At 41.3% G+C, this 12,295-nt stretch overlaps 2 protein-coding genes across 6 annotated transcripts in view; one reads left to right on the top strand and one right to left on the bottom strand.

The window, feature by feature from the left end:
* Positions 1–3,397, top strand: part of peli1b (pellino E3 ubiquitin protein ligase 1b) — a 50,440-nt gene extending 47,043 nt beyond the window's left edge. For all 3 annotated transcript variants that reach the window (XM_083988270.1, XM_083988271.1, XM_083988272.1), the window contains one exon: positions 1,770–3,397. In XM_083988270.1, the coding sequence (XP_083844396.1) occupies positions 1,770–2,348 (579 nt within the window). In that variant the 3' untranslated portion in view covers positions 2,349–3,397. The remainder of the gene's footprint in view (positions 1–1,769) is intronic.
* A 5,157-nt stretch (positions 3,398–8,554) lies between these two features.
* ugp2b (UDP-glucose pyrophosphorylase 2b) overlaps positions 8,555–12,295 on the bottom strand; it is a 43,736-nt gene continuing 39,995 nt past the window's right edge. For all 3 annotated transcript variants that reach the window (XM_083988064.1, XM_083988063.1, XM_083988062.1), the window contains exons 9-10: positions 11,970–12,074; positions 8,555–10,630 (exon numbers count right to left, since the gene is read on the bottom strand). In XM_083988064.1, the coding sequence (XP_083844190.1) occupies positions 10,523–10,630; positions 11,970–12,074 (213 nt within the window). In that variant the 3' untranslated portion in view covers positions 8,555–10,522. The remainder of the gene's footprint in view (positions 10,631–11,969; positions 12,075–12,295) is intronic.

Genomic DNA, 12,295 nt, shown 5'->3' with positions numbered 1-12,295 from the left:
TCCGTAGCGTAGCTCTGAGCAGCTCGCGGCTCTGCTCCGCTGTTCTAAAAACACCTTGCACCGACAATAATTGCTAACAAACCTACTGCTATGACTGCAATGGGCCAATTTGCCAAAATGTTGAACTATCCCTTTAACAACGAGCAGCAGCCTCACAGTCGCTGGTCTGAGATCAGCTGGACGGGAGGAAAACAACAACTGTTGGGACCCTGAGCTCAGAGCCGCTCGCTCCAGCTGAGCAGCTCTCCGGCCAACAGCACACACACACACACACACACACACACACACACACACACACACACACACACACACACACACACACACACACACACTTACACTTTCTGGCCAGATGTGAACGTGTGTTATTTTATCAGTGTGACATTAAGTGCACACGTGATGAACTTGATGAACCGTCCCCGGGTTGCATGAAGGTTAGACAGCGTCACCAGCAGCAGCCGGTGGCGGTGTAACGCTGCTGCTGATGCTGATGCTGCTGCTGTCGCCACGGAGACGTGTTTGCCCCGAGACCCACAGTGACCTCAACACACACACACACACACACACAGAAAAAACAACAACCCTTGAGCTGCTCTTCTCTTCTCTTCTCCTCTGTGAACAACTTGTCTCCTCTCAGGCTGTTTCTCCTCCTCCTCCCTCTTTCATCATCTTGTCTTTGTCCCACTCTGACTCGTTATCTAAAGCTGGAATTTCCCCCCGTGTCTCATCTGACCCCAGTCACTCAGTCAGTCACAGCGAGTGAGTGAGTGAGTGAGTGAGTGAGTGAGTGAGCGAGCGCTTCCTCCATCCAGACTGTACTTTTAATACATTTTCCAGCGGCTCCTCCCCCAGCTCCACTTGTTCTTTCAGTTTCCTCATGTCATCTTGCCTCCAGCTGTTTGTCCCCTGCATCCATCCTCCCCTGAATCACTCGGCTGTCAGACAGAGAAAAGGGGTAAACGCAGGAGTCACACTGCCACCTACTGCGCTCACACCAGTACTGCAGCACAGTAAATCCACTTTTTTACCGGACTCAAACATCACCTGTTTACTTGCTGCTAACTGGATTTATGCTAAATGAAAGTTAAAAACACTTTGGCTTTGGAAGTGAATTTAGCAACAGTGTTGGCAGCAATCACTCAATCAATCAATACATAGTTTACAAAGTGCTTCACAAAACAACATATAAGACACAAGTCGCCCAAACAATACAGTAACACAGGCAATGCAAGAAATAACCAAAAAATAACAATCAATTGTGTATTAATGTCAAGAAATAGCCTAGAAATAACAGTCAATTTCATTGTAATGTCATGTTTTTCATAAAGGCAAAAAGATTTTACATGCTTTTTTCATACTTAGAATTTTTTGGGAAAGGCCAGAATTTTTCTCCACTACAGTACTGTATGTCCTTGCAATTTGTCAATTACAATCAGTTATTTCTGGGCTATTTCTACCCAATCAATCGTTATCTCTTGAAATTACTATAACATTGACCGTTATTTCTTGGCTATTTCTTGACATTATGACACATTACTTGTTATTTCTTGGCTATGTTTTGACATTGTCACGTAATTAGCAGCCTGTAAATTAAAGGGTTACCAATTTTTTTTTTTAAAAAAGAAGAGGATTTTTGGACTCAAAATGTATAAAAATCCTGCCCATGTCCTGGTTGAATAACATGAAAATGTGAAAATGTGCCTTTAATTATGTTTGACATATATAATAATCTGATCATGTGACCTGCTGTGTTTTCTGTTTCTGTGCTCCAGGTGGAGACGGAGTCCCAGGAGCTCGTCGACGGCTCCCTCATCGACCTTTGCGGCGCGACTCTGCTGTGGCGCACGGCCGAGGGCCTCGCGCGCACGCCGACGCTCAAACACCTGGAGGCGCTGCGGCAGGAGATCAACGCGGCGCGGCCCCAGTGCCCCGTGGGCTTCAACACGCTGGCCTTCCCCTCGATGCGCCGCAAGGACACGCCGGACGAGAAGCAGCCGTGGGTCTACCTCCAGTGCGGCCACGTGCACGGCTACCACAACTGGGGCAACCACCGCGAGGAGCGCGAGGGCCGCGAGGGCCGCCACCGCGAGTGCCCCATGTGCCGCGCCAAGGGGCCGTACGTGCCGCTGTGGCTGGGCTGCGAGGCGGGCTTCTACGTGGACGCGGCGCCGCCCACTCACGCCTTTAACCCCTGCGGCCACGTGTGCTCGGAGAAGACGGCGGCCTTCTGGAGTCAGATCCCGCTGCCGCACGGCACGCACACCTTCCACGCCGCGTGCCCCTTCTGCGCCCAACAGCTGAGCGGCGAGCAGGGCTTCGTCAGACTCATCTTCCAGGGGCCGCTCGACTAGCGCAGCGGCGGCGCGTCCCGCTGTTTGGACCCCGAGGTCGAAAACAGGGACCTGCCCAGACGTTGTTTTCTGTCCTCTGCGGTTAAATAGAAACTTTTTTCTGGACTTTTTGTCTCTCTCATTTTTAAGTGACCTTTGTATTGCTTTTTCATGAATGACGACAAAGATTTCTATATTTTCACGTGAAACCAGAGACACAAAAAAAGAAAAAAAAACCAAACAAAAGAACACTGCTGGGTAAAACTTTTCGCGTTTTTGTTTCTCGGAAAGAACTTTTAACAACAGTATTTATCTAAATTACTAACATAACAACCGTCGTTGTGCAAAAAAAGAAAAAAAAAAAACGTACGGTTTTTATTCATGTTTCTTGTTGCAATATACATCTGTGTACATCTCTTAGAGCTAATTTAAACAAAAGATGTTTATTTATGGCCCCAGGATCCATTGCTTCATTCTTCTATCTGTCAGATATGCCTAACTTCAATACTATTTAGCATTTTAATTTGAAAATACAGTATATTGTTAATCAGATATAAAGTTCTAGGTGTGTTCTGAGGGTTTCGTTCTGTGTCTTTCTCCCATGTTTCACCTCTCAGATCATGTTTGTCGTATATATTTATATTTACACCCCCTCCTTCCCCGTCCCGTCCTCTGGCGTGCTCTCACTCTGTGTGTGTTTAACCCTTCAGTTGTACTTCTCTCTCATTAGGGCATCACCACGGCCTTCTCACATTCAAAGCAATAGATTTGGAAAACGGAAACCTCCTACTAGAGCATTATGGGAAACTGAGTCTCTTCTAGGCGTCTGTAAACGCTCAGACAAAGCTTGAATGACTGACTGACTGACCGCTCCCTCCCTTTAAAGTCCGAGTGACACACGTTCCTGTGGGTGAGTGACTTGTTTTTCTGATCGCAGGTTAGCCATGATACCGCAGTTATGTAGCTTATCACTCATCACACTGCAAAAACTCAAAATCTTTCCAAGAATATTTGTCTTATTTCTTGTCAAAATGTCTAATTTCTAGTCTTTCCACATAAAATAAGACTCATCACCTAAAAATTTACTCGTTTTCACTTAAAATATGCTTGAAAGAAGTAAAAAGTGTCTAAAAACAAGCTACTTTTTAAATGTGATGAGTCTTATTTTAAGTATAATGAGATTTGTTTTTAGAAATGACAATTTCACTAGAAATAAGACAAATATTCTTGGTAAGATTTTGAGTTTTTGCAGTGCACACACACATACACGCACACATACAGTAAACACACACACTGTAACCAGACCTGGTCAAATGCTTTTTATTATATTGAAAGAGTAAAAGGAAGTGATGGTACAAAGATACTGATCCAGATGTGATTAAAGTGAGAAGACCAGTTGTGGACAGTCTGCTTTATTCTGCTTCTCCGCTCTGATGTTTTTACCTGCACAGGTGTAGCAAGCAAGAATATTGATCATTATGTTTTCCAAATACAGTATTATGGTCAGTATTATTATCTCTAGTCATTCATAATCAGATATATATTCAAAGTATTGGCATCTTACAACAACATAAATGCTCCATTTCAGTAAAGATGAGGTGTTTTATTTTGAAAAGCTTAGATTCACTGCACTTCGACCTGAGCGAGTCGGTCTCACACATTCAAGCCATTAAAAAGAAAAACCACACACACTTCAGAATAAAACTGTAGCTGTTTGACTCAGGTTTGACGCACACAAACCAAACACAGACACACAGCACACACACACACACACACACACACACACACACACACACACACACACACACACACACACACACACACACACACACACTCTGATCTACAGATGTGTGAGTGGATTTAACAGGAAGTAATTTGTGCTTTCATAACAACAACAACAGTGAGTGGAAGTGGTCGACTCTCCACAGTGTGAGTATGAAATGAAAAACTGAAAACCACAATGAGAATGTGACGTCGACATTTGACGGCAACGGAAATCACAACTGGTTTGTTAAATTCACTCGAATATTAAAGCGTGAATTTAAAGGGATAGTTCAACATTTTGGCAAACTGGCCCATTGCCTATAATCCCTATAGTCATAGCAGTAGGTTCGTTACCTTTAATTGTCGGTGCAAGATATTTTTAGAACGGCGGAGCAGAGCCTCGAGCTGCTCAGAGCTACGCTACGGAGGCTCGTGGGATTTTTTGGTTTCCCTCATCAAATACACAATCCAACAACTCCAAAACGCTCTGGTGGACAAGTTGTGACCTGCACATTCACCACACTATGAGATAATAACACAACGTTACCACACAGAGTTGTTTTAGAGGTAAATGCAGCGACTGCTTGATGAAAAACTGTCCCTGAAGGCAACGCGCATCAGCGGTTTTGCATGACGTTTAGAGTTGTTGGATTGTGTATTTGATGAGTTTGATGAGGGAAACCAAGAAATCCCATTAGCCTCCGTAGCGTAGCTCTGAGCAGCTCGCGGCTCCGCTCCGCCGTTCTAAAAACAGCTTGCACCGACAATTAAAGGTAACGAACCTACTGCTATGACTATAGGGATTATGGCAATGGGCCGATTTGCCAAAATGTTGAACTATTCCTTTAAGAAAAAGCTAAAATAAAGTAAGTTTCACTCCGAGTCCGACCTTTTCTACATCACACAGGCCGCTCAGACTCAGAGTAGAGACGACGACCGTGGTGTTTTTGTGAAAGTACAAATTCTCCCTGATCTTCATGCACACACACACACACACACACACACACACACACACACACACACACACACACAGACACACACACACACAAACACACATCCTGCAGCGTCACCGACACTTCAACTGTAGAAACCTGACGACGGAGCAGCAGCTTCACAGTCAGAGTCACTTCAAACCCACAACGCCTCCCTCAGCGCACACACAGCTCCTGCAGGTATCCCGAGTGTATGTGTGTATATGTGTGTGTGTGTGTGTGTGTGATTGTAATTTATGTGTTCATGATGATGATGATTGTATGGCGTTGCCTGGGTAACGAGTCTAACCAGTTTGTGTGTGCATGTACAGTATGTGTGGGTGTGTGTGTGTGTCCATGGTGTCCACACACACACAGTAGCTCTCCACACCAGTGTCGCTCGGTCGGACTGCAACACACTAAGTCACCTCAGGGAGAAAAATAATGACCTGTGTCGCACACACACACACACACACACACTCAAAGACACACACACACACACACAGCTTAAGTCTTCTGAGGATACTGTACCTCAAAAGTCAAAGTCTCTTCTGGATCTGAAGTTTTGTGTCTTCCGTCTCCTTCACTGTGTCTTGTTTTGTTTTTCTTTTCGTTGCCTCCGAGGCTTCGTGTCTCTGTGGATTAAAAAGTGTGTGTGTGTGTGTGTGTGTGTGTGTAATGGCTTCACTCTGTGTCTGTACCGTTATCGCAGCCTTGTTGTTTCCACACATACACAACACACATCTGTCTCTCTCTCTGTCAGTCTCTCTGTCTGTCCCACCTCCTCACTCGCTCGTCTCCTTCTCCTTCTCCTCCTGTCCGGTGTCTCCTTGTGCTTAACTACGGCAAAAAGCAAAGAATGTTTCCAGCAAACACTTTTTTGTAACAACTTTAAACAATAAAGTGTAAAAGTGAAACTGTGTGTTGTGTTTTTATTTAAATGACCAATGTCAGATATAAAAAAACATAACAAAATCTCTTAGTTTGTCATCTTAGAAATGGATGGGAAGATCCTTTTATTTATTTGTGTAGGTATATTGTGTTTAAGAAACTCTGACTTCACTAAACCTGAATTTTCAGTTCCAAAGAATAACGTTAAAGTCTTTCCTGCTATAAATTGACCTCAGATTGTCCTTCATGTTACCTTAAATTAAAACGTACTCCCTTTTCCCTTTTGTAGGGGAGCGCCTACGCTACTCTGCAGTAGGTTTTAGATGTTTTCACCATTTAAAATCTTGTTTTTTGGCCCCTCAGGGCAGTTTCATTTTAATTTATTAGTGTTATTTGTAATGGGACTCTGCATATTCATGAATACACAAAAATAATTTGTTGTACTGTAAATATGACAAATTTAGCCTGGGAGCTAATTTCCATCTGCAGTCGCACGGTCCACAAATAAAAAATACAGTAAGACAAAAAACAAAACAAATGACAAGCTTTGTATGAATATATTACATCACACAGTGGTTGCATCAGTCGGAGGGAACATCAAGTGGTGAAATACTTAAGTGCATTTATGGTATTTGCCCCCTTCTGGATTTCTTACTTTTCTGCATATTTGTGGTTCGCTGGAATCCCAAAGCTTTAGAAATGGCTTTGTAACACTTTCCAGACTCACAGATGTCAAGGATTTTGCTTTTTTGTCTTTTTTTAAAATTTCTTTATATCTCATCGCAGCATGATGAGTCGCTGTTTGAGATCAATCAGCCTCCTTCACTTCACTCAAACACTTTCGATGGACCTGGATGTGGACAGTTACATTGAACTCAGCTTTAAAAAAAAAAAAAAAAAAAAAAAAAGGTTTATCAGGGTTACTTCATGATTTAACAAGGGGCAATTACTTTTTCCCATACAGTAGGGCCAGGTTGGTTTGGATGGCTTCCCCCCCCCTTAAAGCATGTAATTATCATTTAAAAACTGCATTTTATGTTTACTTGAGTTATCTTTGTCTAATATTAAAATGTGTTCGATGATCTTAAAGGTGTACAGAAATGGCCGTTTGTCCTGTTTGTCCGCCGAGTTGTCACGAGCTGCAACACGAGTTTACCCGAGTGAGGAAAACGAATTTGATTGGTTGTTATCGAGCGGGCGGGATATTCAAAGCTTGGGGCGAGCCCGAGCTCCGTGTGTGTGTGCGTGTCTCAGACGTTTGAATGACGGATTACGGATCCAATATCAGTGGCTGGTGAATCGTGTACAGGCTGACGTATAATCCGTGCGCCTGCATTATCCAATGCGAAAAAAAAAATACACACTTTCATCCCGGATTTACTCAAAAATAGAATTTTGCACAAAGTTTGGCCTACAACGTCTGAAAGATGAGTTATCACATTAATTTTATGACCCAAAGTGGGCTCAAATTCAATTTTCTTTTCTGTACACCTTTAAACATTTAAGTGTGACGAAGGGGGCAAATACTTTTTCACAGCACTGTATGTTGTAAAGTGCTATTTGAGATTCACTGAAGTGCATTTTCAGGCAGTAAGTGCTATTTTTTTTAAAGTGCATGGAGTAAAGTCCTACTCACAGAACTGGTTTTTACTGAACCATATTTTTTAGCTGTTTCTTAAATGCGACGTATGTTGTGCTTTCTCTGTAAGAAGACGTAACACTGGGGCAATGAAGGCAATAAAAATATCTTTATAATCTGATCTAAGCACTGATCTATGTAAATGAAGCTTCATGGTTTCAGTTCTGACTTACTATGACACCAGATGGAGTTAAAACCATCATTTAAGGTTATTATTTATCAATAACTGTGTCATGTGACTGGATGAGGAGTTTGTGTGTGTGTGTGTGTACAGACATGAAGGACGACACATGCTCAGTAGATCATATTGCACTTTATTCAGCTCTGAGGAGGCAGAACTGGGCCGAGACCTCGTCACTGTCACAGATCAACATTTATTGCTTTCAGGCTCCCGGTCCTGGTGTACAGTATGTATGTATATGTGTGTGTTTTTGTGTGTGTTTTTGTGTGTCGGACCCATCTCAAGTACTTTCCCACTAAAACGTCCCGTCCGTCTTTGTGTGTGTGTGTGAAGAGTCGACGCTGAGTGGCGTGATGATGGACAGAGAGGAGACAGGAGAGGTTTGACACCGTGAGGTTTCTGTACAATTTGTGAACAAACTGGATTCAAAACAGAAATAATAATGCACAATGTGACAGGCTTCGTTATCTAACAGGTTTCACTGGGATTGCATGAATAAAGGCCTTCGCTTTAAAACGAGGATCATTTTCAACTCTTACAGGAAATTTCATGACAACCCCCCAACAGACGTGTCGAACGAACGAACGAACGGTTACAGAACAAACACTCACAGCTCGGTTTGTGTTTCATCATCAGGTCGGTCTGCAGCTACTGTACGCCCGCAGAGGAAACATGTTTTCTACGCTCTGTAACATGAGAAACATTAAAAATTCATTCCCCAACACAAACTTCACCTCGGTCCCACAGGTTCACACTGGCTGGTTATTGTTGCACAGAGCTTTTAAATGTCTTTCAGCTCATTGTTTTGGATTTTCCAACCTGGACAGTCACTGTTAATCTGCCTAGCAACAAACGACAAGACAGACAGATGTCACTTTTAGCAAAGAAAATGTGATTTAATGTGCATTTCTGTTTACGACCAGTGATTTTCTCCAATCAAAAGAGAAGAAACATTTTTAAATATCACCAGTCACAGTTTTGGGAAATGTGGCATTTGTTTGTGTCCTGTAACAATTTGATAAACATTATAATCTCTTTTTTATTGCAATTTTTTTTAATGATTCACCAACTTTTCCACTCAGACATACAGGCAGGTGAACCTTTTTTAAGTTACTGTATATAGAGAAATTATCTGTCACTGGTCACTGGTTGTGTATAATTTGAAACTCATAAGGACCACTCTTGATTACTTATTGATTATTTTTTTTAAATTATTATTTACTTTTGTTTTGTTTTAATTAATCATTATTATTATTATTATTATTATATATATGTTTTACTTTATTATTATGTATTTATATATATACATTTTTTGTATATGTAATTTTGATATGTACTTGATGCATGTAATACAAGTGGTTGCATACAAGCTCAATCAATACTAGGTTGTTGAATGGTACAGTAATATTGTTGCAGGGATGGGGCTCTGTTGGAGCGAGGGAGGGGGGGGGTTATATTTGTAATATTTCTAATAATCTATGCTTCTGAATTTATGTACTTTATACATCATCTCTTGTATGTATAAATATCAATAAAAAAGACAAAAAAGCCACGGTTTGGTCGTCTCAGAGCTCAAGTTGAGTGAATATTGGACTTTGATTGGAATAAAAACATTTTTTTCTGCTGGCTGAGTAAACAGAAAACTTTTTCACAATAAATCCATGTTGAGTTCACTGCTTGTTATTCAAGGTGTGAAAGAAAAAAAAGAAGAAAACTGTTAAAGCAGAAATAATTGGACTGGTTATGACGTCTCTTCAGACTCTCTCAAAGTGCAGCAGCCAATAACGAGACAGCAACAGTTCCTGGCAACAAGTCTGAGTCATGTTGGTTTACTTTTTTTTTTTTTTCTTCTTTTTTATTCAATTTTTTTATTTGACTTCACACAGTAGTAGCTCAGACTGAGGAGGAGCGTTTTAAAAACCTTCCTGTGTGTGTTTTCGGTCCAGCTGAGGTGAAGTGGAAACCAGCTGTGACACGTACACATGTGACGAAACAGCAGCTGGTTTCTTCTCACAGCTGGACCGCGGGACAACGTGTGACGTCTTCGTCTCCGTGTTAGAAAAATAAATGATCTAAACTCAACAACTTCACTTCAGACAGGACTGTACTCTCTCTATGTACTTGTTTTTTTGTACATTGAGGTGATTGCATTAGCAGTGCTGAGGATGGAGACGATGAAGATGAAACTATCAGGTTTGTTCTTTATAGTTTAGTTTATCAGTTTCCTCATTAAAGGAAATTATTAATTATCTAGTTTCACTATTTTGACAGGTTTTTATTTCCTGGTCTTGGAAATGAGTTAATACTAGAATTAAAAAAAAGAAAATAAGAGTTGATTTTCTCTCCGTCGTTGTGTAAAGTGACAGCTATGATCAGCTCATTATAGATACTATTAAAGGTTCATGTTGTGTAATAATCAGCCTGTAGGGGGCAGTGTATTCAAGCTACACACATACACATTTACACACACACATACACACACACACACACACACACTCCAACAACCAGCTGTGTAAACTCCAACTGTCCTAACGTCGTAGCACTGCACATGCAATCACACACGCAGCCTTCAGGGAGACGCCGCTCGCTTCCTCTCACAATCTGTTGTCGGGTAAACGAGACAAACAGGTCACATGACTGGGATAAAAGCCTGGGATTGGTCACATGATGCGGTGGGTGGGTGGTGGGTGGTGGGTGGGTTGGTTGGTTGGTGGGTGGGGGGGTCGGTTTGGTCGGTTTGGAAAAGGCCTCAGTGGTCCAGGATGCGGAGGTTGCCGGACACGATCTTGTTTTCCAGCATGGAGCCGGCCGGGATGTCGATCCGATCCCCGTGGTTGGCGATGATGATGACGGTGCCCTGCGAGGAGGAAGAGCAGAGAGTTTAGTTTAGTAAATGTGACAAATCAAACAAAAATACTCCATTAATTCTCTTTAACATGTGTCTCAGTGTCAAAACTAAAAGTCTGCAGCTTCTTTTTGTTCATTATTATTAGATGGTTTATACTAATTAAGCATTTCACTGCTGTAGCTGCACAACATGGAGTCAACTTTATTCTATTTACATACAATTAATTGATTCTCCAGTGGCACACATCCTAATAGATTAATAAGATGAATGGAAAAACCAAACACAAACATGTGTTTTTAGCTTTTCTCTAGTCTGTGATTCTTCACTCTTTCTGCCTCAGAGTCATTTAAATAAAAAAACATGTGGGAGGTTTAAAGAGCGAAAGTGTCTCTGGTGGAACGACTGGTTTAATTATGACAGATTGCATCAGATTATCATTGTAACTTCTCATCTAACAGCTGTTTAACAACTGTTTCACTGTAACAGGTTTAATTACCTGACACGTATTGAAGTGGGTCAAGTTTGGCTTCACTTTGATCAACAACAACAGGAACAGATTTGCTGTTCACACGACTTCTTGTTGTTTTCTCATGATTAATTTAAGTAATTACACCTTTTTAGGCCTTTTATCGTTGTTTAAATGAAATGTATTGATTGTATTAATGTATGTGAAGGACCTAGAAACCATTCCTGCAATAAAATGTGGTGTAAAGTGTAAAATAGTATTGTATAAAATCAAAAGTAGGTGAAGTTTAGTTTGTGTTTCTCGGAGCCGGAGACGCTCGACGTTTTCAAAGCAGGATTTAATTAAAGCAATAAATCACTGCCCACCCGCTCTCTGAAAGCCTCTGTTACATCTTTGTTGAGACGTACGTGACCTGAAAGCCGAAACCAGATTATAATCTCTCAGGGTTGCGTTTTAAAGGTCGGAGAAATTTAAGGATTTCTCTCTGTGCTTTTTTTTTTTTCAACCACAGCTGCCTCGGGTGTTTCTCCAGACTTCATCTGTGCCACATCAACAAATATAGAAACTTAAAAAAAAAGGGGGAAAAAAAGAAAGAAAGATCACCGGGAGGTTTGCAGCCTTTTTAAGACCCACAGTCTGGTGCCATCAGTGTGGGGCACCAGAATAAATAATGCAGCGGTCTTTCTAGGTTATCAAGTCCAACCGAAGAGGCTTCTGCACATTTAGACCTAATGCAACTTTAATTTACGTATGAAGTGACATTTATGGCCTTTGATATGGGCTAAAGTTAACAGAGAGCACAACACAACAGCAGATTTATAAAACAATACATTTCATCATCTGTTTTTCAAGTGAAACGTTGTTTTGGAAGAAGCTCTTTACCTTCACTGTAACGTTTTTCCCAAAGGTGACGTCTCCAGACACGGTGAGGTGGTCGAGCTCCAGCATGTCGGGAATGCTCTCGAAGCGCGTCAGGTACTCCTGAACCTGATCACAGACAACAGACCACGTGTTTATCCTGCTATGATCACTTTTTACAACATTTTATAATAATAATATAACAGATTCAATTTTTTTTTTTTTTACTTTTCAACATCCGTAAAAATAGTACGGTAATTAACATTTTTGTAATAAAAATGCTGCATATTGGAACTGACATGAGAAAAGCAAAAAAGTGAGAGAAGAAGGTATAAAAAAATCTAATTATG

The sequence above is a fragment of the Trachurus trachurus genome (assembly GCF_905171665.1).
Source record: "Trachurus trachurus genome assembly, chromosome: 15".
Lineage (NCBI taxonomy): Eukaryota > Metazoa > Chordata > Actinopteri > Carangiformes > Carangidae > Trachurus > Trachurus trachurus.
The sequence above is the reverse complement of the archived record's forward strand: the minus strand, read 5'-3'. Positions and strand labels throughout refer to the sequence as shown.